General features: G+C 43.3%; 1 protein-coding gene across 1 annotated transcript; it reads right to left on the reverse strand.

The window, feature by feature from the left end:
- Positions 1-748: 748 nt before the first annotated feature.
- LOC142582552 (cytochrome P450 3A8-like) lies at positions 749-26,569 on the reverse strand. Its single transcript, XM_075692402.1, has 14 exons — positions 26,317-26,569; positions 21,158-21,254; positions 19,706-19,758; positions 18,466-18,562; positions 17,833-17,949; positions 16,023-16,111; positions 12,020-12,165; positions 10,080-10,195; positions 9,022-9,166; positions 6,717-6,877; positions 5,634-5,725; positions 3,527-3,670; positions 2,801-2,963; positions 749-897 (listed from the first exon to the last, which is right to left on the reverse strand). The coding sequence occupies exons 1-14, from the start codon at positions 26,382-26,384 to the stop codon at positions 820-822; spliced, it is 1,566 nt and encodes a 521-aa protein (XP_075548517.1). The 5' UTR covers positions 26,385-26,569; the 3' UTR covers positions 749-819.
- Between the last annotated feature and the right edge of the window lie 758 nt (positions 26,570-27,327).

Consider the following 27,327-nt stretch of genomic DNA (forward strand, 5'->3'; position numbering starts at 1 on the left):
TCTTCTGCAGCACTGATCTGGTGAGGGCGCCCAAGAAGCCAATATTTACCCATTCATAACGCATTCTGCGTTGCACCATACCTTACGGCTACGCAGCCAAATGACCCTAACCGTTCAACCGGCTTTCTCTCACGAGTATTCTTCAGCATTAAGTAGCCTGAGAACACCCACCCGCGTACACACACACACACCCACGCACACAAAGATAGTATACTTAAAATAAAACACGGGTGGAGAACATCTCTGCAGCACAGCATTGAAACAATGAGATAATGTTGTTCTTTGTTTCATTTCAGCATCTTTATTAAATCTGAGAGTGATGTATAAGTGGCCCACTTATCCAGCTTTACACATTTGCTCTCTTAGCACGTAACGTCTCAACGTGAAAAGCGTGAAGATCTCTTAGGCAATTCAATAACGCTTTTCGAAATTTGCAAAATAAGTACTAAGCTTTATTTCCACACTCTCCATTTCAATGCAGTCTGTGTTCGTGCAGTAATAGGCAACTGCGTCTTATGAAAACTACGTCAACTGCGCTACATGTATCTGAAGAAAGAAAACAAATTATTAAATTTAGTGCTTCTGTGTTCTTCGGACAGTACTTGATTCTGTTAACCTAATAATAACTTACGTTGCTACTATACATAAAGAACTGCGATGCGGGAGGGAACTTGCGCCTGCGTTGATAACGCTGTCTTTCTAGAGAATAGGTTGGTGTCGCTTTGTTTCGGTTAGGCAGAAATTTCGGTCAGGTGGTCAGGTAGAAACCAGTTTTCGATGTTATTACACGTTTAATAACTTGAAAGAAAATCCCGCGTGTTAGCCTCGTTTCCTGATTCCCAGTGTGATGTCCTTAGCAGTGAGGATGTTGAACCCATTTTGGAATTCCAGAGGCACCTGTAAATAAAAATAATTTCAGTTTCTTACCATAGTATCGTGAGCCCTAAAAGACACGTGGTCATGGATGCAAGGTAGTAAATATTAGCGACCTTGTTCAGGTAAACATATTACATACCGCCCAGGATCCGTAAGCATATTGCATGGTATTCTGAGCGCCATAATATGTAAGGCGTAGTGATTTCTCCGTGATCGAAACGTGGTCAGTTTTCTGTACTTGCTGTTTTCATTCCGATGGCTGATCATGAAAAAGTACATCGTGATCGATTTAAGCTAAGAAATGGAACCACAACGTCCAGTTTCATATGATCGTACTTCACTTCCACTGCGTCAAGCGCCTGCGCAAACGTGCTGCAGTTCTCGGCAAAGTTAATGAAGCGATCCGCAAATAGTATCACAAAAATTTTAAATACTGTCTCAACCGATTCTGAGCACTCAAGTCTATCTGCGCCTGTAGCTCGACAACCGGCAGTAAAATACTCCTCCACTGCGCAAATAAACCTAGCTTCTACGCTTTCTCCTTGTTGTCTCCAGCACCCATCTTACGCTTTCATCCAATAAAACAAGTTTTTTTTTGACGTACTGACTTTACTTCATCATGTTTCTCAAGCGGATTTTGTTTATGTATTAGTGTTTAAACCTTAGTCTGAGCTACAGTGTTCTGATGTGAAAATCATATATTTGTTAATCTTTTAATTGATGGTGTCACTGGTGCACAGCGCCAGCTACCTGTTGACTTAATTCAAAGATGTGCACAAAATGATGCAAGAACTTGAAGCAAAGAATAACGAAATAATTATAGTGACAAAGTATACTTGCACAACGTAAAATCACAAACATACGCAAAAACTTTTCTTAGCCATTTTCCAAAACAAAGATGTTGCTTTGGAAGCATAAATGATGTTCCGCATGAGCTTCGCTTTATTACCACACAAGAGCTAAGGGCAGACGGCAAATTAAGAGAACATGGAAAAACGGTTATGCGCAAATGCAGAAAAAAATCTTGTATCCACAAATACAGTTTCAATGATAAAAGTCATCATGATTTAGTAATTCATGATTCTTGATGAAACTGTACAAATGCACATTCTGCACTCTGTTACAATTTTTGTGTGGCACGTCTTCAATCTACACATTTAAACGGCTACATCGAAGCACGCCTCCACACAATGCAACACGATGTCTACATCAGCTTATTTAACACAGTGACACAAGATGACACTAAGCGATGCTTTCCGAGGCTCCAGCGCGGTATTTTGTCCTGTTAAAAGCTAATAGGGACTTTATAATGAGTCTACAATCCGCAATGGTCTCGAATCCGGCGAGATTGATGCCTTCAGGTAGTATGTGTGGGTTTATTGACCGGTTCCCCTTCAACCCAACAAGATCACGTTCTCGTGACGCCTGTGGCAGAAAGGATGTTCCACATACGCCGCCAAGGTTTGTGAGTGGTGGCGCTGGCTAACACTCCAAGGGCTTTACTAGGAAAACATGAATACCCAAGAAAGTGGATGGGGAAACGGCGCCACGGTAGCTGAATTGGTAGAGCATCGCACGCGTAATGGGAAGTTTGTGGGATTGTGCCCCTCCTGCGGCAAGTTGTTTTTTCATCCACTTTCATTTCCATTATTTTTCGCTTCTTTATTTCATTTATTAAGCACGAGTAATTCCCCCTATGTTGTCCTTGGTGTCAATGTTTGTTGGCTTCTTATGATATCACTAATAAAAATCGGGCCCCTCAGTTAACCCCCTTTCTTCTCGTTTATAATGAGTGTCTCACAAACGCTTTTGACTACCCCCACCTCCCCTCCCTTGGTACCTTGCTAGCTTCTTTCACATGATCCAAGTATTCTGTAACTGTTAAAGGCAAACGCACAGTGTTGGCGCAATCATTTAAACTCACTTTCGTTTTTTTCGTGCGCACCACCTTGACGTTACGAATAGTGTAGAGCACAGAAAGCTTCACTGCTTGCAGAGCGAAGCGCATGCCGATGCAGTTGCGCGGCCCGGCACCGAACGGCAGGTACGTGTACGACTGGATGGAATCCACGTTCTCGTCGCTGAACCTGCAAGAAGTACGTCAACTGTGTCACTCTGATCTTCACCTCAAAATAGACTAAGCTTAGACAGCTGTACTAGAATGAGGCAGCGAAGTGTGGAGTCAAGGCGAGTTACACATAACTCCGGGGGTGAAAAAAAAAACGCGACGTAAGAAGAAGGCCAGGAGCTCAAGGATTATGGCCTGTTCCGTCTCGCTCTGAGCGTTGTCTTGTTCAGCTTTCTCGCACTGTGCTTCTTAACGATGACGAACTTTAAGAGATACTTATAACATTAGCGGCGTCTTCTAAAGCTTTTTGAAAGAAAGTGCTCGGGCAGAGCACTTACCGACATGTCCTCTAAGGTAAGATCCACCTGCAGTCAACAACGCCCCCAGTGTCCTCCTGCTTTACACTCGATACCCAGGGCTTTCATGAGGGGCCTGCGTCTTTTTACGTGTCTTCTTGTGTCCTTGTGTGGCGGCTTTTTTTCCTGCTATAACTCGCTTTACCATAATGAACCAACAAGCGCGCATTTCAACCCTCTAAGTGCGGAGTATTCCAGATTTCCTATTCAGTTTTCATTGACTTACCTCTCGGGGTTGAACGTAAACGGATCAGGAAAGTACTGCGGGTCGTGATGCATGGAGTAGACGGGGACTGCAATTAAGTCTCCTTTCTTCACTTTGATTCCAGTGTCTCCAAGGACGTAGTCCTCGACCGGCGATCGCTCAATTCTGTCACAATGAGAGGTGCAGTAGCACATCAGTCGTTCGTATAACTGTCATTGACGTTTGAAGCTCGCATCCTAAAGTTACTATTTTCTTGCGATGGGCTTTGGGAGTATATTCGCACTGACTCCCTCTTTCTTTTTTTCCAATCTGTCTTTGTTTCTTCTTCCACACGGATAACCTCCTTACATTCCCTTCTTCATCTCTCTCTCGCTCTGCTTTTCATTGGAAGCACTTGACTTACAGCCTAGTTTGACATTTTGACCTGTACCACTGTTACTATTATCTGCCAGTTTACAAAAGCAATAAAACTAAAGGTAAATGAAACTTCAGATAATGCGGATATACGCAGGCGAACACATTAGAAATATCTCCGCATATTCCTATATTACGGTGCTTACTTTTTATTTTTTGAGCAACTTTACGCTGACATGTTCAGTATGTGAACTAAAACGAAGGGTCTAGTGATCATTGAATGCTTGAGAATGCAATGAAAAACTTTGGTTTCAATTTGTATCAGTCGGCTAGCTATCATGAAAAATTTGGTATTTGACCGAATTTACCGGGTATTAGCATTCAATGAATCGTGCGCCTACGTGAAAAGGCGCCGTGAATGTGGTGCGCACGTACTAGCTGCCTAAAGTTCGGGATGCTAAGTTCACTCAGTCAGAAATATTTCGCTAATAAGCAATAATTTCCTATGTGAACTGTTAGGATCTGCTGCAGCAGTGCCTGCTTCATCAGGCAATGTCGACGCAAATATATCGCGGAGTAAATTCATTATTCCTAACCACTTAGCATGGCACTTATATGTAAAATTAGATTGCTTCCTGGATTAGCCACATGCGCGATATTTACATTCCTGGTGCGTGAATGGTGATGAGTACTTATGGTTTCATGAATGCAGCTTGAAAAGAGCATGAACTTAACATGCTGCATGCAAGTAATGACCACATAAAGCAAACACACAATCAAGCCAAGGAAATCATCGTGTAAAATAACTGTGGTTGAAATTGGAATGTAAGAAATAATGAAGTCAAGGGGAAATGAAAGTTGCCGCAAAGATAACTTGTCACCGCTGGGAGTAGAGCCCAGAATGTCCGCATTACGCGTGCTTTGCACTACTAACTGTGCTACAGCCACGGCCATCAATTCGTCCACTAACTTGGGTATTTATCTTTTGCAAGATGTAGTCCTGGGAGTGTTATCCAGCACTACTCAGAGCCATGGTGGGCGGACGTGGAAAATCCTTTTTTTGCCCGATGGCGTCACGTAATACGTGATATTAGGAGAGCAGGAACTTGGCTATTAAACCATCGTATGCTACCTAATAACATAATGGCTCCCACAGGCGACAACTTATCGTTTCTTCCTTCGTCATTTCCCTTTACTTCATTACTTTCTACATTCCAATTTCAACCACAGTTAACTTCCCCGATGCTTTCGTTGGCTTCATTGTCTGTGGGCTTAATGTCGTCATGATTAACATAAGTAAGCCCCACGGTTCCTCTTCTTCTTTCGTAAATACAAGTAAGTATTTTGGCACGTCAATAGCACATGTTCGAAAGGCAACGCAAAAATAGGCACACATCGTATGGCGATTGTACATTTGTGGAGAAACTGGATTAGCCAACGGAAGTGCAGAAAGGGGTCCTCAAGGGAAGCCACTGTAGTAAAAGCTGTTTAAAGAACTGATGCGAGGGCACACGAATAAAACAATGAGAAGTAGCGAACGCGGAAAAACAAGAATGCAGCAACCCAAAATCCTCAGTTCTTCTGAAGGCACACAATACAAAGAGATGCAGTACTACACTAAACAAGAATATATCAAACGTGCATAAAAGAACCATTTGCGCAAAGATGAGACAAGCAGATTAAAGATTTTGCCTTCGTACTCGACGGGAAATACGGAACTTTTCATGCCGCTTATATTCTGTGATTCGGCAACACATGCAACAAATGACATTACCGTGTAGCTGGAGGGTACATTCGAAGAGCCTCGGAGACAACACCGTGTAGGTATTTGAGTTTTGTAATCACATCCAAGCCGGGATGTTCTCCCTATGTGGCACACGGAAAACGGCAAAATGTTAGAGAATATTCTGAGAAAGTAATCACCCCTTCTGCCTCTGGGGTACCTACTATTTTTTTTTTCGCAAGCGTTTTCATGTTACATAATCCAGCTGTCTTTTTCGCAGTGTTTTCCTTATTACTATTTTCTTTATTTTAGCATCATGAACACTTTTGTGGCACTGCTTTTAAAGCGCTACACGAAGCCCGTGATAAAAAGGGGATTGTGAACTACGTCGCGTTTATCTGTTACGTGTTCGCAGATTTACGTTTGGTACCGTCGTTGGAGCTACCATGTTTCCTCTCAACTAACTGAAATAAATAGCATCAGATCACAACGCATTTTTTCAAACTCTACATAACCTAAAGAGTTATTTCTTCTTGACTTTCCCGTTAATATTGTGCTACTATCCCTCACATGCTGTTTTGCTATAGCCAAATATGTCCTGCTCGCTCTGTAATTCTATTCACTATATTTTACTTTGTGAACGTTTCTTGTTCACTGACTTCTCGTGTTCAAAAGCATTCGGTTTGTCCTTTGTACAATTTTAACACCACATTACTGTACGTTAGCGCATTTCTTACACTGTATTTTTTGTATTTGTATCACATATGTATTCTAATAATTGTATAATCTTTGAGTGTACTCTCCCCCCTTACACAATCCACTAGAGGCCTTTGTTTAAATAAAGAAATAAATGTGCTGCAGGAAGAGTGCTGCCTCAGCATCATAGCGCCGAGTACCATCGCTCCAGTTTTACTAAGAAGGGAACGTGAGAAGAAAGGGTCATCAAAAAGGTTTTCAGAAAGAAGAATGACTCTTCTTTCTGCAGTGCATATAGCCGCTATGGAAATGGCAGGGAGTAATAGATTGTGGAACGTTACTGCTTCGAACAATTTCATATAAGGACGTAGATTTTATAACATCAACCTACAATACCCACCAAGCTACATTACTCAAGCATGAATTTAGACAACTTACGTGCATATCGAAGCATTCGTCCACTTCCTCCCTCAACTTTTCCTGCACCTCGGGGTTAATTGCCAGCTCGTAAAGCGTGTACGAGATCACACTCGAGGTCGTGTCCTGGCCAGCGAAGAAGAAGAGCACGCATTGCGCCATTGCTTCATCCTCAGTCAGTGCTGCAAAACGGACATCGGTGGTTGAAAAGATCGTCGCAGCACTAGCTCCACGCTCTCTGCTCTCATTTATGTAAATACGGTTTCACCTTTCCCTTACGCCAAGCTTGAAACACAACTTCTAACCCTTTTCCAATATTATTCTTTAGTAACTGTTACGAAGATCGGCTTTCCCATGCTGCACTTAAATATGTACCTAACATAGAAAGTTCCGTAGTCAGATTTTAAAGCGCCCCGTTCTTTGCGAACTGCACTTGTAGCTAACTGAATGCGTTAGACAGCAGACGCCCTCTTCTCCGTTAATTTAATGCCCTTTTATGACGTCTTTGTGAGGTACATATGAACCAGAATCGGTTTTTTCTTACTTTATTGCATAATGTTACTTTATTAATGTTATTGCTTAATGTTAGCTGCCAGTTGTGGCGGTTGTTACCTAGCGTCGAACGATTTCAAACTACCTCTTGCAGCTTTTCTATCTGAGGCCCCTTTCCCTGTATTGCTATTGAAAACAGGCAAACTTTCATTATCGTCCTTAGTATCCTTACACGCTCCTTAATTTCTAAATGGGATCGACAGATGGCGACCATGACGGCGATGGTCTGGTTATACACCTGACTACTCGGTCATCTCGTGTAGCGCATTCCTGGACGTCCATCGAACCAAGCCAAATTCATACGAAGTAAGCGACATATGCCTCCGAGATGTCCAGTTTAAAGGAAGGCACCAAGTAGCATGATTTAGAACTGATATGGAAGCCAGCAGTGTTGACTTGTGTGTCACCTACTTTACATGTTCGAGTCCTGGTTGGCGCATAAGTTTTCTGTTAAGGTGCACCTAGCCGATTTTCCCGTTCTCTAAGGGACAAACTAGTTGCAAGAACGGCTCTTGAATGTCAAAAAGACCAGCTGTCCTCGCATGCGATTGAGCTATGGTACCACTGAAGTTCCCAGTGTTATGGCAATCACGCATGACAGTATACTTTATGTAGACTAATAATAGCATAAGACTGTTCAACAAGACTGTAAGGCTGTGAAGAATAGAATCGCACTGTAGCGAATGCAAAAAAAAGAGCGTCCCGAAGAGACAGTGCAGTACCATTTAAGTTTGTTACTACGCGTTGACACGTAATCATAGATTACATGTATAATACAAGGCACGGCGACGACAAGGGGTTACCGAGCAAAGATGTTACAGTCCCTATATCGTTGTTACTTTTAATGCTTTCAGTGTGAAACTTTTTTTTTCTGTGCAGGTACCGTATTTCGCTGTGACACGCAAGTCTGATACCCTGCATTGGGCTCAACGAGGTAGTTCCGAGAAACCTACAGCATTAGCAACGGTTATATTAAAAAGACCAATTGCGGGTTCAGGACCACGTGCATGGCATCAAACTTATTCACATTAAAGCTTTCAAATTCGTAAGAGTTGCTTTGAAGATTTCGTGTAATTGTTACCGTGCGAACTTACGCTGCATAATGAATTTTTGTATGCGCTGCTGTGAAAGAGCATTTAGTGATCCTCAGCTTTTGAAACATAGCGCTGAGCTAATCTGAAATCAAGTGGGAAATAATGAAGACACAATATCGTGACGGCCACCATCGGGAACACTGCCCTAATATCACTTCGAACAACCAAGAACAATCTAGAATATACTCTGCCATGGCAATACCTGCAAATGTCCAGAAAAGTTAACCAAAGATGCTCACATTTAGCTTGCTTGGCATTTCCGGGTGCAAAGCATCAAGTTCTTTTTCCTTCGTTGATAGGTTGATCGCGCGTGTAAAAGCCCAACGCTGTGGGTACAAATAGAGGCACAAGAACACGTCTGCTCGTGGGATATTCTCGATGCCCAAGCATGGGCTAATGTAAGCGAGGTATGGTTACGGTAGCAGAATGACAGAATGCTCATTTAAACGGATTCACGCCTGATCCCTGCTGTTTTCAATGAAGCAGCCACATTTGTCCGCACCTTGAAGAGCGGCACACTGTACAGAAAGCACTAACAATGATATATTTCAGCTGCACTGAGGTTTTGAACATCACTTGATGTATATTCAGCTTCGTGGCTGTACGTGTCACTCAACCACACCTAGTCACCTTTTCCATTTGCTAGGTCTAAAAAAACATTTAGTAAATGATAGCCATACTTTTGTTTGATGAAAACGACGTGTCGGGCTTCAGGTCTGAACCAAGATTGAAGAGTTGATTGTCGCGTTCAGAAGCATTTTCTACTGCGGCTGCAAGTTTTCCTTCTTTGGCGTCCATCATCAGTTGAAGAAAGTCCGCATGCCGCTAAGAGAGAGAGCGAGAGAAAGATCTTTTATGTAAAAAACCAAGAGGATTGGCCGGAAGAGCTCTCTGGCCTGCTATTATATTTAGAGGAAAGGGAGAAAGGGAGGCAATTGAGACAGTGCGCCATGAAGTCCGAAGTGGCGCACCTATGCATGCAATTTGTAAATATCTTCAGCGCGAAACACGTCACAATACGCATGCGTCTGTCATGCAGTTACAAAGCCCGGAGGTGAGGCCGCTCTGCGTTAAAAAAGTTCAAGGGGGCTCTTGTTCGCCATGCACTTTTGGTGTTTTTCGATGGCGCCAGAATTTTCCGCTCCAAAAGTGGTCTGTCGTCCGAACCAGACACTCCGGCATTAAGCGTCCAACATTCTTTACTGCAATGAGGGCCATCGCAGAGGATGTGCGAGATCGTCTCTGGGTTTGCCTGCGACAGTCGGAGTCATTTTTGCGGCCCATCTTATGAAGCTAACGTCGGATAGGCGTCACCTTGAGTCTCAGGTAAAGCTGTATGAACTTGCTTTGCTTAGGTTGTAATACTGAATCGCAGTTCTAGGTCTGGCGTGAAAAGGTAATGTTGGCGATAGCTAGAATTGGTTCAATGCATACTGTATGCTCTGCGTATTACGCAGGAGAGGAGTGCCGTAATGTCATGTCTGGATAAGGCTATGGTGATGGTGTCGGCGTTGGTATCTTTTAATCCCATTCTTTTAATCCCATTCCCCATCCCTATACAGAGTAGCATGCCAGCGGTTATATACGCGCAGGCGAAATTCTCTGTTTTTCTAATGAAGAGCTCTCTCTCTCTCTCTCTCTCTCTCTCTCTCTCTCTCTCTCTCTCTTGGTATGCGCAGGCTTTGCTTCTGTATTCATCGTCAATTAACGTTTCCAAAACAGCCACAACTTTACTTACAGATTGTTTGTCCTGCCGGCCCTTGATGATGTTGAGGCAAATCTCCTTGAAGTAGAGAAATATATCCGTGTTAAATGGTCGTATTCCAATCAATCTTGCGATAGCTGGGAATACAACTGAAATTGAGAAATAAATAATTGCAGACTTCACTATGTCAGCGCCTCATCTATCCAAGGAAGAAAATACAGTCAATTGCAGCCTTTTACGCAAAGTGTCAGAGCTATCTACAGCATCTGTACGAAAAGAACCACCACGTTTTTTCTTACAATATATCTTAACTTGCCCAAGCCCAAGCTAAGTGCTACAATGTTTCGTACCTCGGGCACATCTTAAGGTAACATATTTAGTCTGTTTATTACTCTTCGCCACATGCACATTCATGCAAATAACTTTTCTGTGAGTATTCTTTGATAGTGAGGAAGATGCACGGGCTAACCACCCCGGCAGTATGAGCAAGCTTTAGTTCGGGGGTTCCTATTTAAATAAAGGGGAAAGGAGACATCGTTTTTCTCCTCAACCACTGCACCAAGTTTGATCAGGTTTTTTGCATTTGAAAGAAAAAGTGAAAGCCTAGTTACTGTTGGCAGCATATTTTTAGATTGACGTCGCTAATTTTAATAGGAATTGTTAACTATCACAAAATTTCAGAAAACTAAACTATGAAGTTTGCAACTCTAACTCAACAATGAAAAACAATATCACAATTCTGTAGATTGTATCTAACAGTACTATAAAGCGGACAAAATTAATGTATTACATATGGATTTCACATAGATCACTATTATTTCAGTAGGACTTTTGGAATACCCCTGCAAACAATGTAACAAATTTACGTAATCTGTATATTGTTAAATGAAATTTGTACGCCTTGCATGATCTAACGGGTGCAATTGACAGAACTTCGATATCTGTTCTTAGTGCAGAGCTACGAATTAGTAAACTTCGTGCTTCCATTTTTTCTCAATCTTACCTTTTTTTTTAAAGTTCCCTTTAAAAAATCGGGTCCTAAATGAGAAGTCCGCTGCCAACAGTCACTGTAATTTAACATTCTCTGCCAAATGCAGCACATTTCTTAAAATGGGCCCGAAGGTTATCTCAGAAAAGCGTTTCTGCGTTCTACATGTATACTTAAAAAGGCGGAATCGTAGTGGGGCCCCAGCTAAAGCTTCCTCTTAAGGAAATGCGGCCGACCACAAAACTATGTCTGAATGCATGAGCACCCATAAATTAAATCTGATAACGCACTAAGGCTCCAGGATGTTTCATGCACACACCGCGATGACTGCAGCTATGCCCGCAGCCCAGCTATAAGTATCAGAGAGGCTCGGCAAAAAATTATTTTTGAAAATGCCCGATGGGACTTGGCGTAGCCACTCTAAGATAACGGAGACGCTCTCGAAATGTTTCTTCCCTGAACGCTAATGGGCTGTTCGGGAAAACAAGGCAATATTGGCGGAGTACAGACCGAGCTTTGTTTTATCTTATTTATTTACACTCGATAGCACCAGTTTATGTGAGGCAAACGGGAACGTTTGTTGTGACTACAATGCTAAAAAGACACTACGCGGTACACATGGATTGAATGCATTAGATACGTTGGCTGAGCATCTCGCAGCTGCATAGTGTTTTATGAGGGACACAGGACTGCGGGTTGATTTTGACCAACTATGGTGCTTTAAGATGCGCGCAAAGCACTGTACGCGATAGTATATACATTCCATCTTCGCCAATGCGGCGGCCGCAGCGGGACCCTAACCTCGCCTTTATGCAGTACCCACTAAACCACATTTGTGCAGGAACGGAAGCAACGAATAAACAAATAGTATAAGGCGGGAAGAAATAACGCGTGTTGTAAGTAACAGTCATTATCACTTCCATGAAAAGATCAAGTAACGAGCTAAGTAAAAAGAAGAATTATATGGCCACGTTCGACTACTCACAAAAGATAAAAATGCGTGGTGTGACACGTCCCGAGAGGGCCTGTCGCGATCTGGTGACAAACTCATTGGTCTGGTCCGAGTGAGAGTCCAGCTTCGTGCCGAATGCGCATCTGGCAATCACGTCCACTGCATAGTTGCCGAAGAACCTGTGTGGCAGAAACCATTAAGTAGGCCATACATTACAGGTAATAAAATGATCACATTAAAAGTGGTGAAGGCCCTTCGTAGTTGTTGAAAATGGGGAAGTGAGGTCAATGCAGTGGTTTAGACTTACTATAGCTATTGACTACCTCGCAAGCAGCTGCAAGGTTCGTTTCATTTGAGGCTGTCCGCAGCCGGCGGCACGAAGATATTTCGTAAGTTATAACAAACAATCTCTTTATTAGTTCAGCCTTCCGCCCAATGTCGTTGACGGGAGTGTGATCTTTAATTTCAAAAGTAAGCAGTAGATGCTATTCTGTTGTTTCTCATTCCTTCGAGCTATATTAGAAGGACGCAACATGCACATGCGTTCAGATCCAAATAAAAAACAATCGAGTGAGGCGCAGCGATGAGGCTAGAGCGTAGATATATTATAAAGGAACAATCCGATCATACTATAAACACTTCTAGATTTAGAGCAAATTGTAATCCCCTACGTCTGAACTAACACACATCTATCTGTTTTTGCGTTGATGAAGTACTGCATATTTTATAGCAACTATGTATCTTGAACATGAAACTAGACACCCTAAGGCTCGGCTGACACAACATAAGGTTAAAGGTGCATCGGGGTTCCGTATGCACTTGTACAAGGCTGCCGCAAAGAGGTAACGATGGGCGGTGAGTCTTACAAGTCATCTGTTTTGTAATGTATGTTAATATACCAGATATAAACATGACACAATGCGTAGAGAGAGAGAGCAAAGAGAGGAAAGACAGGGAGGTTGACCAGACAAGCGTCCGGTTTGCTACCCTACACTGCGGGAAGGGAAAGGGAGAACGGAAAGAGGAAAGCGGGATAGAGGGAACACTGTGTGCACGCAACAAAGCGCCTTGAAATCATTCAACTCCAAGCAAGTGCCCCGCCGATACATTAGACTGCCGTCATTCTGCTGTCTGAGGCCAATCTTGGTGCTTCCCCATAGCTGGTGATGCACGTTTAAGCCACCTGTGAAGACTGAGGAGCCACTGGTCGTCAGCACCACGTTGCAGTACGTGGCATTATATCGTTAAGGTAAAACCCAGCCTTTTTGTCTTCAGTGCGAATAGAATGCTGCGGGTGAGCTATGATGCCTGCTCAAGACTTGCAAGTACTGAATTGAGAGCATCCAGCACTTGCACTGCACTTCGCGCTGACGGAGTGTGCAGGTTATCCAATAGCTTTCGAAAAGTATTCATCAGAAACCGGAGCGTCATAACCACTTGCCGGTCTTCTTCGGGCAATTTGTCAGGAACCCGTGCTGTGCACTCTCCAGCGGTGCGCAGCTGTATCACTTGACTTGGCTCCGGCTCCATCTGTGGCATTGGCTGTGGCATCGGCTGCGGCTTTCTTTGTGACTTCCGCTGTGGCTCTGACTTTGACTGTAGCTTTAGTAGTACGGACTAAGTTGTATTGATCTCCGCCATGACCTTGTCAGATTTGAATTCGATTCCGCCAGTCCTAGGGGGCAAAGGAGGAGATGTTGTCGGATGGCGCGTACTTTTCACAGAGGCATCAGCGTTCATTGAAGTCCGACGGCGCCGGGAGCGTCGCTTTCTAACGACCGCAACAGCTTCCCTTCGAGACGAGCGGCCTCTCGCCATCTGCTTCGAGACCGCCTTTTCCTTCTTCATTTTGGGGCAGTTTTTCGAGGAAGCATCATGGTACCCAAAACAACTGTTCATTTGAGAACTGTGGCTGCACAAGAGTCTGCAGCGTGAAACTCACTGCAACGTGAGTACACTCTCGTGTTGTCCGTCTTTCTTGTTTCTGTGGTTTTATTCGCGCTAAGCTACTACTTCAGATCGTGTTCTCGCACACGGCGCTCACGTGTCCCAGCCTCATACAATTGCGGCATTGGAGTGGCTTTGAAATGAATGTACACAAAGGGCGCCTCAAGTGAACCACCTTGACATGCGAATGGAGAGTCTCGCCCTTGATAATTATTTTCACACAGCGGGACGTGCCTAGGCGATACACATGGATTATGGCGACGCCATGAACGGCAGGCTTCACTAGAATCGGCAAGTGAACGCTGGAGGTGCAGACGTCCACTTCGTACATGACACCAGCAGTGGTTTCACTGTCCAGAGAAATATACGAGCGGACCTTCACTCCGTAAAGTTCTGTAACTTTACTCAAATTTCGCAGCGCAACCTCATCTTTGACGTCGCTAGCGAACACATTTTTTTCGTGGATTGACTGTAACGTCTGTGATTTCATATGGTGTCACTGCTTCAAGTTGCACCAAGACAAAGTGTCTGTTGAATTGCCTCAGGTTGTCGGTATCGAGTTCTGGTACATACAGAATAGTAATGCCTGCGGCATTCCGAGTTGTTCTTACCGTTGATGTGCTCGAAGACATGGATGCCCTGGTGGTGTGTCTTCGGTTTCGCCTTTCGGCTCCGCATAAGCTCGAAGGCGTCATTGGAGAAGTCCTCACTGCTGAGCGAGTAGACACAGGTGTTATCGTCGTCGGTATTGCTCTAGAGGCCGATACGCTTCCTAGACGCTGCCGTCGCTGAAGTCGCCATCTCCGGCAGAGGCACGGGAACGTCAACTTGCATGCGCGCCACGAACCATGGCGGCTCTCCAAAGATGTGCGCAGAAATCAGTGGAAAATAGCTGAGCTAGAGAAATAGCGTCCTTGATCGCAGACACTTCGAATTCGTCGCAATGAATAAAACGAGTGACTTAGAGGCCCGCAAGTTTACAAGGATGTTTTAAAAAATTGCTGGAGGGAAGTTCCCGCAGCTTCTTATCGGAAGAGGGGAAGTTTGTGTGTAAGACAAAATGAGCTATGTTAAGCTTGCGGGGAATGTGAGAAAAGCGCTTCTTTTCCTTCACTATAAGCCAATGTTTTACCCAGTGCCTCCTGAGACGGCGGCGGTATGGCTTCACTTCCGGGACATTACTTCCGTTCCAGTGATTTGTTTCAGACCTCCTTAGGCACCACGCGCGACTAACAGCGCGGAAATTTCAAAAGCAAGCAATCTTATTTTTCTTGAAGTGCGCATCGGACGAAGCATTGTTACCGTACGTTCAAAAGGACAGACTCGTTGGATTTGGTACTGCGTAATTTGAGGTAAAGCGAAAGAGAGCATGCAGGACGACAGAAGGGGACTAAGACACAGCGGTACTAACGACTGATTGTTCACTGCACATGGTTAAACATATTTACGATAGTGCAACAAGAAAAGAAAAACAGGAAAACAAAGCTACCCTCATAACATAGATTACTCTTCGGTATCATCATCCGTCACGGGCTGCTACCACGATAGGAACATGATTTCTTGCTTCGATTGTAGAGTCGTTTTAAATGAGCAGAAGCAATAATTCTACAAGTTGTCCCTCTATTTCACTGTCGAAAAAAAAAAATCCTGTACCTAACATGGTAGTGGTCTGTGTATAAACGTGTGATTTAGGCAGGAAGGTATACAGCTGCACACTTATGCCAAATCGGATAATAACAAAGTATACCATGGCACTTTCTTGTAAAACAATGCACATTAACGAGAACCTGTATGGCAAGACACGTACGTACGATACGAGGCGAGGCACGTACGAAAATGGTGAACGTTGTAAATTGGTTATTGCCTCCTTTACCACACTCTCTACGCTTTTCCTGGTGTTATCAAGAGCGATTACTCGGTAACCTTTCTGTTGATATTATGAACCATCCTATTTCGCTGGCTTGCCTATTGTTTGCTGCCGAAAGTAAAATCCTTGGCCGATATCCCCGATGTCTTTGAGAATACGAGCGTATAGGAGCTACTTTGTGAATGATAGTCATTCTTTCGGAAAGCACACGCGGGCACTCACTGTTTGATGTCGATGTCCTCCTCCTTTGCCGCCGCCTCTTTCAGGTGTTCTGCTGTCACCGCTGCGCAGTCCTCAATCAAGCAATTCATCTGCGTTAATTTGTCGACGCCAATCATACATCATGTCTCTATGACAACTTAAGCGCCATATTTGCTCAAGGAGTACTAGTTCTTGGGCTACTTTGTGTTGCGTAATGGTGGAGGGAAAATACCCCTAAATACGCTGCTTACTTGCGCAGTCTGCTTTAAGGCACGCTTCTGAATGGGAATACTTAGCAACCGTCTTTGATGTGCAAGCGTCATCGTGTGATATTGCTGCATACGTTACTTGTGTTCGTACTATTTTTCTGTGTGTGTGTGTTCTTAGCGCTAATTATGCTTAGCAATATTTTCTTGCTACAAGCCACTAAAGTAGCACACCTGCGTTTTCCAACGAATGCATACACCTTTAACTATCATGTTGCTATTTTCTGACGATGTTCTGTGCCTTAATACCTCTTAAAAGGTACAAAAACAGATAAAACACAATTATCTTACTGAAAAAAAAAGACAGTAATTGGTGGAAAATATTTGTACGACAATGTGAGTGCACTGGTACATTTGAGCACGGCTTCATGATGAATTATTGCAGTTCCACGCAACATCGATCATGGCTCTGCACTTCTTGAGAATTCATCTCGACTGTGCTGTGTTGCAGCCTCTTCCAACTATCTTTATGGCTACTATGCTCGAACAATAAAATGAGTGTGTCTTCGAAATCATCCCCAAGAAACAGACATGGTCAGTCAAATCTATACTATGGTGTAAGATCGACACATTAATCCCAAAGCAAGGGTTCTCACGGCTTAACATTCGTTATCATGCCGTTCACCAAGCTGTTTCTCATGCACCTGCCTATTATTGTATTTATCATAATCGATATTTTAAGGCGAGCTACTATGTTTTGATACCATATGCCACTGTAAAAGATGGTTGCTGTTTCAGTGCCTCTTGTTTTTCTACCTCCAGAAGAGCAAAAAAAAGTATTTTTCCACACTTTATGGATCATTACTGTCTTCCTATACCTGCCTTTTAATATTTTCCTTTTTCTTTTCCTTTTTTAATTTTCAACACTCTAGACAGAAGTTATAATACCCAAATATTCGTAAACGATGTAGCCTCCCTTAACTACTAAAAGCAGTTTTTTTTCTACTGCTGAACACATTCTTGACATCGAGCCTTGTGCAGTATGATCAGTACAGATCCATACTCTCGCAGTAAGAAAGACTGCTTGCGACTACTTTCTTATATGCTATTTGGCGTTGAATAATTACTCGGCTTGCTGCTATTAACCAAAAGAAAAGCTAGCATATTCCTTCAGGGAGCAATAAAACTCTATGCAATGAACATTAATATGAAACAAGCAGCTACTCTCCTTTAACCAACCTCTCGATCATTCATTGTGAGCAAACGTTTTCAATTTCTTATCATTTTTTTATTCATGTGATCCAAACAACCGAACCGAACAAAGAAAAGTGTAACCTTGAAGCCAATGTTTCGACAAAGAGATATGTGTTTGAAACTTTGACTCAGGGTGATATTTTCTTGGTTCGCCCATTGGCCGAACACTTCGTCTCCATCCTTTCGTGAACTTTTTCTTTTGTTTTTACTTTCCCATCGGCTATGCATCTTCAGCGTTCCGTTAAGTCTGCAGGAACTTTAAAAAACATATTTCTTGTCTTCGACCGTCTCTGTTCTATAATATGGCACTGTCACTACGTGCTGTCTATCTACAGCTTTAAAAAAATAACGAAGGCAACAACGCTCATCACCTTTCTCAGCCTTCCAGTAGAAAAGGCAGGACTCGAGGCCGGTCGAATCTTTCGCCATCTATCCACGGTAATGATGTTCATCATGTTGTCCAATATGGGGTCGGTGAACTTGAACGTCTGTAAAAGGATATATTGGGTAGCGAGGAGGGGCTCCTTGGCCGGCTCGTTGTCCCCTTAAAAAGTGAGCACGTGTCACTTTCGGCAATTTCAGCAAAAGTAAATAGACCAGTAAGCCGTCACACTCTAAATGAAGGCACCGTATTGTGAATAATGAAGCAGTATATAGCGTTAGCGAACACTGCTAAGCTCTTCTTTCTTGTTCGTTCGTTGGTTCATTTGTTTTTTGTTTGTTTGTTTGTTTGTTTGCTTATTTTTCTGTCTGTCTGTCTGTCTGTCTGTCTGTCTGTCCGTCCGTAAGTCCGTTTGTTTGTTTGTTTGTTTGTTTGTTTGTTTGTTTGTTTGCTTGTTTGTTTGTCGCAGAATGTCCAGTTTTGCAACGTGGTTGTTTCTACAATTTAAAAGAGAACTATGTTGCAATAGCAATCATCTTATTCACATCACAGCTTCTTCTTTCGTCATATTTCCATCACACCACTTAGGAGGAAGTGGGTTTAGCCCTGCTACATGACGTACCCTTCTATTGGGCAGTGCAGGAAAATCCTTGACCATGACTTGCTTCACCAGTTCGGGTTCGGCGACAAACAGGACGCTCTTGCCGGTCTCAAAGGTGCTGCATGCAATTAACCAGTCGTCCCTTGTATGTAATCGCGCGAGCAGAACGAGGAAAGTTCTATTCAGGGGCGTCTATTTAACTCAATGCTAGAGCACCTCGCTGTACAAATGTCTAGGCTCTCAATAAAAAAATATTGTGGTGCTTTGCCATTTTAGTCCATGGTTAGGTTATAGTGCAGTTTCGGTTTCGCCAGTTACCTGACTGAGCGTAATCGACAGCCGCTTTTGAGTTATAGTACGAATACTTCACGAAATTTAGATGAAGGGAGGCCGCTCTTAGTTGCACTGTCAGCACACACAATTAAGGGCCAAGCGTCTCTCACGCTCAATCAGAGCACGAAATCAGGCGTCGTTACTTTTCTCCTTAACTCCACAAAACCCTACGTATCATTTTTGATACGCTGATATTGATGCTTAAAAACTTGAATTTAAGCGCAGGAAACCGAATGTACAGCCTATAGTACTAGCTTTTTTGATGTGCTGATGGCAGTTTTCAGTTGTGTCTACCTCAGCAATTTACTGACTAATTCACTAACCACCGCAATAATTTTTAATCAACTTTAACTTCACTGTTTTCTTCGCAGCAATACTCTCCATAGCCGGAAATGATTGTCAACTAGTTTCAACTTTCTTTGATGTGAAATGGCTTGCGGGCTTTCCACATGAAGGAAAATTAGGCAACTGTGTTCACCTTTCTTTCCCAACACCGAGATCACATTTGTATATGTAGAAAAGGACCATCATATTTTGTTTGTGTTAGAACTTCATGAGTATAGTAAATAACTGATTACAAACTGGTGCGCTAAACTGTCCACAACTGAAACCTCACTCCAGCCCATCGCAAACACTGCTTTTGACGGTGGTTAAAGCTTCCAGTGCTTAAAGAAGATTTGCCGGTATCGAACTTCCAGGTATTGAGAGGCCAATAACGCATTTACATACTAAGCTAAAAAAATGAAAACTTGTTCTAGCGTCTGCTTCATAATAAGATGATTACATTTAGATTTATGTGGCTTCTAATATTACCGAGCCCTGGTTCACGTTGGATACAATGAACCAAATAAGCCCCCTGAAATGTCGTGTGCCCTACATGTTTTTCGTTAGACAGAGACAATTACCTAACTGAGACCGATGCACTCACCCGAATAATCTTCCATACTTGTTGTACCGGGTCGTGTCAAGAATATGAATAGGCTGTAAAGTAAGAAGGCATTGAATCCAAGTTCAACAATATAGAATGCGTGAGTTCATGTAATCAATGAAAACACAGCACGACAAACTTAAATGAAGAGTGGATTTGTGGCGCATCATATCACATGGATTATTTTAATCACGGCAATTATGGCCTTCAAAAGCAAACGTCACTCCTCCGTATAAATGTAGCATGGCTGCTCATAACTCAGCTATATGACTCGGTACTTTATTCGGAAAATGATTCTTTCAAAGCTTGATAAAATTTTAGCACCGTGAATTCATACACCGCATTAAATATGAGTCCTTCAATCTTTATACTCTTTCGTTATGGTCTATGTGATTATTTTCCAGACGCCCTTTTTGTTAAGCGTATTTTTTCGTTCTCTTGCTGCTTGATTTTTTCTATCATCTCGTTTCCGTTTCATAGTCTGACGACCTGTTATGGCTTGAAGGCCCGACGACAAACAGTGCTAACATTTCCTAGATCACCAGAGTGAAATAATAAGAGAATGATCACATCAATCAGGACGATGCGATGAAGGCAACCATGAAATCATATTGTTATGTAAAACTGCACAGCATAGCAGTGGCGACGTGTGAACGCACAACCATCTTCATCATTGGAAGTTGCGTAGATTGTCAAGCAGTAAGCTTTTTGTAAGAAGACAGCAATACTTGCGTCGCCAATGTGCCTAACTATGTTCTACCTGAGGATAGGAACCAGTGTATTTCTACAGGCGCCATTGAATAATAGAATATTCTGGGTTCTGTGAGGTGCAACACTTTCTTGGGTTCTGGGGAGTGGAGGCCACAAGCTATTCATTCACGAGCCAACTTCGCGGTAACGCTTTTACATTTAAAAAAAACTATTTTCGATACACGTTTCAGGAACACACCTCATGATGCTGCTCAAGCTTACGAGAAGTCATCATTCTGCTGTAATTTATGTACTTATTTGCTAACAAACAAACTACAATCTCTTGAAATATTAAACAGCCAGCTACATACTGGTCTTAATATTGTCAAGTATTGGTATAAAGAACAAACACGTATTAGACAAAACAATTAAATGGCCTGTAATAAGAACGTTTTCTCGAAAGAACATATTAATTGATACCCACTAAACTCTTCTTCCTTTTTTCTGACTTTTCTGTTTTCTTTCATTTCTTTCTTTTTTGTTCGCGATGAAGCCTCGCCTCAAGTCATAATGCTTCGTGAGTTGTACTGTATGTGATCTGAAAGGATAATGAGCTGCCGGTTATGCGACCTCTTGAAAGAAAGAATTTCCGGGCAGATATGAGCATTTCGAAATTCGAATTCTGAAGTTTACTTATTTTACTACGTAGTTACATGGCAGAGTTGTAACAATAATTTGTAATAACTGTAAATAATAGCTTACTTGGAACATGAACTTCAACGTGGGGCCAAATATGAGGGCAAATGGCTCTGACGTGACATTTTGGTTCTTCCAGTAGTTGCGATTCCGATATGCACACCTGCGAAGATTGCACAAATAACCGTTGCTCTGGCGTTTGCTTTTTTGCGTAAAGGGCGCAACCTCAAAAATGACGTCTTTACGCTGAGATTGTTTTTTTGTTTTAATATTATTCACGTGCGACAGAATTGCTTGCGAACCGCAGAACTAATGTAGGATGTCGCACTCCGCAGATATGTGCAAGAAGTATTTACAACCCACTGGCATCGCATGCGTACTCATTGCACACATGCCCATGCAGTACACGCACAGCCTCACGCATACATCGCTAATAGCGACGTCGTCCACAAGTGCCATTTATTTTTTTCTCTCGTCTCAGCCCCCATAATAACTCCTGCTTCAGGGCTTTAGAAGCACAATATTTAAATTGAAATTTATAGCAAAAAGTAAATTGCAAGACAGGTTTACGTTTGTAGAACCAATCGATAGGGAGCATTGAGTTTATGAGCTGTCATTAGGCGCTTTAAGAACATGCTGTAAGGACACTGGTGAGAGTTGGTAAACGACATTTTAAATAAAAGTACCTTATAGTCCGTCCTTATGAGCTGCTCTTATACCGGCATGTTATGATATTGTCATTGTAGAACTTGTCGACTGTCAAGCAAATGTATACAAATAATTTTTATAATGCATCAGCTTGCTAATAACTCCCTGCCGACTGTCGGCCACCTTAATTCAAATATTCCGAAGATATTATTAGAGTTACCTTTAAGTAAACTCTTTTCTACGATAGGTATATTAAGATGAAAGGTGTATCATGACATCTTGCAGCAGCTAGCACAGAAATTCTATCAATGAACTGCGCAGTAACAAATAGTGCAGAAAGCGCTCTCTTCATCAGGGCCGGTATTCATAAAAAGCTCTTAAACTGTAATTGTTCCTAAGAACCAATTCCGGCCAATCCTGGAGCAGGACATTTTATTAGCAAAGGTGGCCTGCCAATGACAAAGAGCACTTACGAACAATAATCTTAGTGATTTTGGCCCCAGAAGTTTGTGTTAACAATTTGGAGGCATAGACAGCGGCCACATTGGCGCATCAGGGAAACGCCGCTGGGAGTTTGAAACAGCGTGTTTTTGAAACGAGGGACAAACTTGCTGATTCGTGGGAACCATCTTATTGTTGATTCTCCACGTCATGTGACGGCAAAGCTGACATTTGCGTGACGAAATAGGGGAAGGTTAACGGCGTCGTCAAGCAGTCACGGTTTGGTAAGACACACAGCTGTGGCCGCCTTGCCAATCGCTCAAGGCCGAGCGAAATAGGTGTATTGTATTAATTAAAGGAAAATGAGACATCCACCCAATCGCAGCAATTGCTACAAAGAAAAGCTTCGTAGTTGAAGAAAAATTGATCCGGGACTCGAACCGGGCACCACCGCCTTTCGGAGGCAGCCGCTCTACCATCTGACCTAACCAAACGGCTAGCAGATGGCAGAGCGAAGTCGAATTTGTCGACAACTCGAAGCATTTAGTGTGTGAAAGGACACCTTTTATTTCCTCTTTTGAAGACTCGGTATGGCCGGGAGAGTAGTATAAGTAATAAAGTAGAAAGGTGGGCAAGTTGGTAAGCATTCATAGTGGTAACAGGCGAGAAAAAAAAACGGCGGACGGTGTGAAGGAAACACAGTACGAGCACAGTACAGAGGTAATGGCACATGGGTGGGCTCTCAAGGCGTACGTGGGTAAATATTGTTGGGGTTGGCCTTACCAGAATTTAACAGCCGTTGCTGGGTAGCAAACCCGTTACCTTGTTTTCAGTTGCACGACAATACAGCCAATGATGAGTCGATGCGGTTTAGGTGTCGCGCATAGGACACGTTTTGGAATAAATAGATTAAGGGGTGAGTCGTACCTTTCCGTGTACCTTCTTTACGAGTAAACTACGCATTTAGGCGAGTTGGTAAGGGGCGATATTTTAACTTGATAGCGTTAAAAGCCCCATGTCGCAGCAATTCCGGTGTCGGCGTAGACGGAGTTGTCCGTGAGCGAAAAGTGCCGTATATATTTAGGTATATGTACATGCGGTATATGCAGGCTTTATTGCCACGCCATCCTGTCACTAAAGTTGCTCATACCATGTCTTACACTCTTGACAAAGTTATTTCTCGGAATTTGGAGAATAGCAACCCACGAACAACTGTCATGAAACTACACACCGACAGCGCATGCCTTTCAAGTTGAACCTTCCCAGATTAAAAGTGCGAAACAATAGCAGAAACCTCGAAATGATGATATTATTTTGGTGCTTCTGTGCACAACCTCCAGGATCGGCCCACGCAAGAGGCCGCGTTCCTGCCAGAAAGATCGCCTTCGTACACAGCGTTCGTTGCCAGTGCTTCGCGGTATACGTTAATGTTACATAAGCTGCACTTACCGGGAACCGCGGGAAGCGGTCAGGGATCTATAAATCCTACCGCATTGCACTCTTAAGGACGATCGAAACTTAAGGAGTCCTCCAATCTTTTTTTTTTTGTCCTAGTTTTGAATTTGGTCGGCTTCAATAGCGATATCTTAAGTAAAGTCACGTTATGCTTCTGATTTCTCCAGGCCTGCTTGCTTTTTTGTTTCACTTGTTCTTCCTGTTCTCATTACTTGCATTATGTATACAGGGTGTCCAGGCTAACTTTAGCCATGGAGAGTTTAAAAATATGCCGATCCACTTTGAGACGACGCGACCAAATACATGCCGCTGACTATGGTACGGAGCAATTCACACATTGTTTTTTTATTCTGCTTAATTGCATAATTAGTCAGGACTAACTAACCATTGCAACTTCGGAAGCAACGAAGTTAGGCAAAGAAACCAGATTAGAAAGTTGTAGAGCGCTTTGCGAAACGTCCACTTAAACAGTTCCGAACTTTCCATCAATTAAGCATTAGTGTTTTTTTCCTCTTACTGGAGATGCCCGCAAAATAAAAATAAAAATACCACGTGACATGCCCGCTTGCGCACTATGACTTCAGCGCTGCTAAACGCTCCGCGTACAAGCGCACAAAGCATTTAGCCGGGTTTGCTGCCGCGTCGTCTGCTTATCGCTATCATGAGCCGCCGCTAGGGAAGCACAGCCAACGCCTATGTCACTGCCCTGTGGCCTTTTAAGCGTCAGCACGCCCTGCTAGATGCTATGTTCGTTGCGCTGCGATCCCGACGCGTGAGCATTCATGTCACGTGGTATAGTTCTTTTTTCTTTTTTGCACTTTGCGGGCATCTGCAATAAGCGGGAAAACACTAATTCCTTATAGATAGAAAGTTAGAAACTGCTTAATCGCACGTTTTGCAAAGCGCTCTTTAACTTTCTAATTGGAATTTCTTTCCTAACTTCGTTGCTTCAGACGTTTGTTAATTAATCTTGACCACTTATGTAATCAGGCAGAATATAAAGAATAGCGGGACTTACTACATACAATAGTCAGCCACAAGCGTTTCGTCGCGTCGTCTTAAGATTTCGTCGGCATATATTGAACTCTGGGACACCCTGGATAGCGACCTTATATTCTTCTGCTTTTCCATTGCCTTACTTTTTTGTCAATATTGCTTCGCAAGACTCTCCAGAATGCACAACCTATCGGCAGAGAAGTGAGGCCTAACGTTATATGGCACGATCCGGCTTCGGCGGCCCGAACCGATGGATCACTCTGCTTCCTCCGCTGCCGCTTAGATGCCCGGGAGATACAACGCCGCCTGCTTCATTGTAATCTCTGGTTATCTCCTGATGCCTCTGTTTGTGACTCACATGTGTCCCTCTAGAGCAGCAGGTGTGAGAAAAAAAAAGATGGTTGGCTTTCTTTTTCCAGCGAATAAACAGCAGAGCAGCTACAACGAAACAAATAAAATTTGGCAGCATGTTACACTCCTGTAACACGTGAAGGCGAAATCCTGCTGCACACTTGGCAATGCGCAGACTCGCATCATCGCGTTGCTCATTTCGCAGTTCACCTTCTTCAGCTCGTTTTCGACGCTTAGCTACGGCTCTGCGCGCTCGTACAGCGGGGTCAGACTGTCGCCAACGACGTCTCTCTTCGACTTTACGTTGCGTCCTCTCATTATAGGGGATTGAAACGTATGCTGTTCTGTGTGTTATATGGGTGATTTCAATAAAGGTACGCGCCGTTCGCTTATCATTTGTTTATTTTATTTACAAATACTGCCATCTTTAGTAAGCAAGACCTCGCATGAGTGAGTACGTAGGCCATGAAAACAAATAGAGATTAGCAAACATAATTGGTCAATTGAATAGCAAATAGACCATGAGCCCATTCACGCAAGGACACTTTCAGGTTATTCCGAAGTTCGATGGTGTGGCTTCACTTCGCTGACCGCTTGTAGTCTCAGCCTTACGAGGGTATTAGCCATTGCATGTTTCGCTTTCTTCGGCGGTATGAGCCATTGCTTACAGGGGTATGAGCCATCGAGAAAGTCACGTGGGTTTTTTTTTTTTTTTTGTGCCACTCAAGTAGACGCTGGGTTCCTCTACGTTTTATGCCGGATTAAATGAATGTGCTCACTGTAAACTTCGCTTTGATGCGTACTTGTATAGCCTCAGCATTACGAGAGGGATGAGCCATTGCATCTTTTGATTCCTTAGGGGATATGAGTCATTGCTTCTGATGAAAGCTTTTGTAACATTAGACCAGACGACGCGTTTTTTTTGTTTTTTTTTCAGGGCCATCGCTGGTAAGAGGAACTTAACGCTTTTGCCTTAAATCCAATTTCTCGTGGCGACAAAAAAAGCGTCCGGCGACTTCTACAGCACCAGTGGGAACCTTGTCATTTAAAGACACCTTCTGTCAGTGACGCAAAAGAGAGAGAGCGAGTTATGTTTAACTGAGAGGACGATGTCAATTTTTTTTTATCATGCGTTCCTATGCGGATATACATGTACGCATGCACCTCGAACACACAACCATTGAATGCGCTGCGTACGTTTGCACGCTCCCTTGTGCCGTCGTTTCATCTATCCTTAATTTAATTAGCTACCCGCCCCTTGGCACGCAGCCCCCTCTGGCTGCCAAGAGGATGCGTAGCATGTCACGGATCGCAAAGTGAAAGAATATACTCACAGATATAAGAGCACACAGACCGTCGCCGCGAAGATAATCCAATCCGGTAATCCCAGGAAGGTCGCCATGGTCAATCGGATATTCGTGAGGCCTCAGTGAGCGCACGAGCATACACAGGGGCGTTCCCAGCGCCCCTGCACTCCGAACGATCCGCTCGCTGTCCGGTTAAGGCGCGTCGTTGCCGCTCGTCGACGGCCCAGCTCCGAGTGCGCGAGGAGTTTGTTCAGCCGCGCTCGCTGCTACGTAAAGTGGCAGCGAACGTGGGCCGGAGAATGCGCGTAGGTTGCCTTGGGTACGAAACTATCTCTGTCTCTCTCTCTGGAGAGAGGAACCAGAAGGGAGGGGGAATCCCGGGTGAACGAGTGGAGCCCGTATAATGCGAAAGTCGAGTCGTCAAGGTCGCCTCCCGCCTACAGTGGAAAAACGTGCTTAACGTTTAGGTGCCGCTGGATGAAACGCGCGCTGCATGCAACATGTGGAAATATCCTTGATTTATGCCTTCTTCTTTCCATATTGTCTCGTTCTCTTTTTCGACCATATGACAGCCTTTGCTTTCGACGGGTATCGAAGCAGGCTGAAAGCACAAGCAAATATGATCGCACCAGTTAACAGAGGACAGAGACAGTGGATTTTTAATGCCTTTCTAATAGAAAAAAAAGTAAGTGTGCTTTCGGGCAGTTGAAGCTATAGTACTGTACCGTGTGATACTACGTGCGAATCTCCTAGGACAGGAGATACCTTTGTTAAAAGGCAGGTCTTCATTTTTCAAGCGCAAGCTATCATGGTCAAAAAGGAAAGAGTGTGATGAAATAACGTACAAATGAAGCGTTGCTATACCACGCACCTACACACAGCTGGACTATGTGGTTAACATACTGAAATTCTTCTCGCTTCTATTTTCTTTGGTAAATTGCAAGAATTTTTTTTATTATTTCGTGCTTACCTATATCGGATGTCTCATAGAACACTCATAGCAATTATTAAACTCACAGAATTATATATTAGGATACA

This window comes from Dermacentor variabilis, chromosome 5 (genome assembly GCF_050947875.1).
Source record: "Dermacentor variabilis isolate Ectoservices chromosome 5, ASM5094787v1, whole genome shotgun sequence".
Taxonomy (NCBI): Eukaryota; Metazoa; Arthropoda; class Arachnida; order Ixodida; family Ixodidae; genus Dermacentor; species Dermacentor variabilis.

Coding starts and splice junctions, on each gene's coding strand:
- LOC142582552 (XM_075692402.1), bottom strand. CDS start 26,384: ATGGCGACCTTCCTGGGATTACCGGATTGGATTATCTTCGCGGCGACG. Junction 16,112..17,832: donor CTACTGGAAGGCTGAGAAAG/GTGATGAGCGTT, acceptor AAATTAACGCAG/ATGAATTGCTTGATTGAGGA. Junction 6,878..9,021: donor GTCGTTTTCATCAAACAAAA/GTATGGCTATCA, acceptor TCCGTTTTGCAG/CACTGACTGAGGATGAAGCA.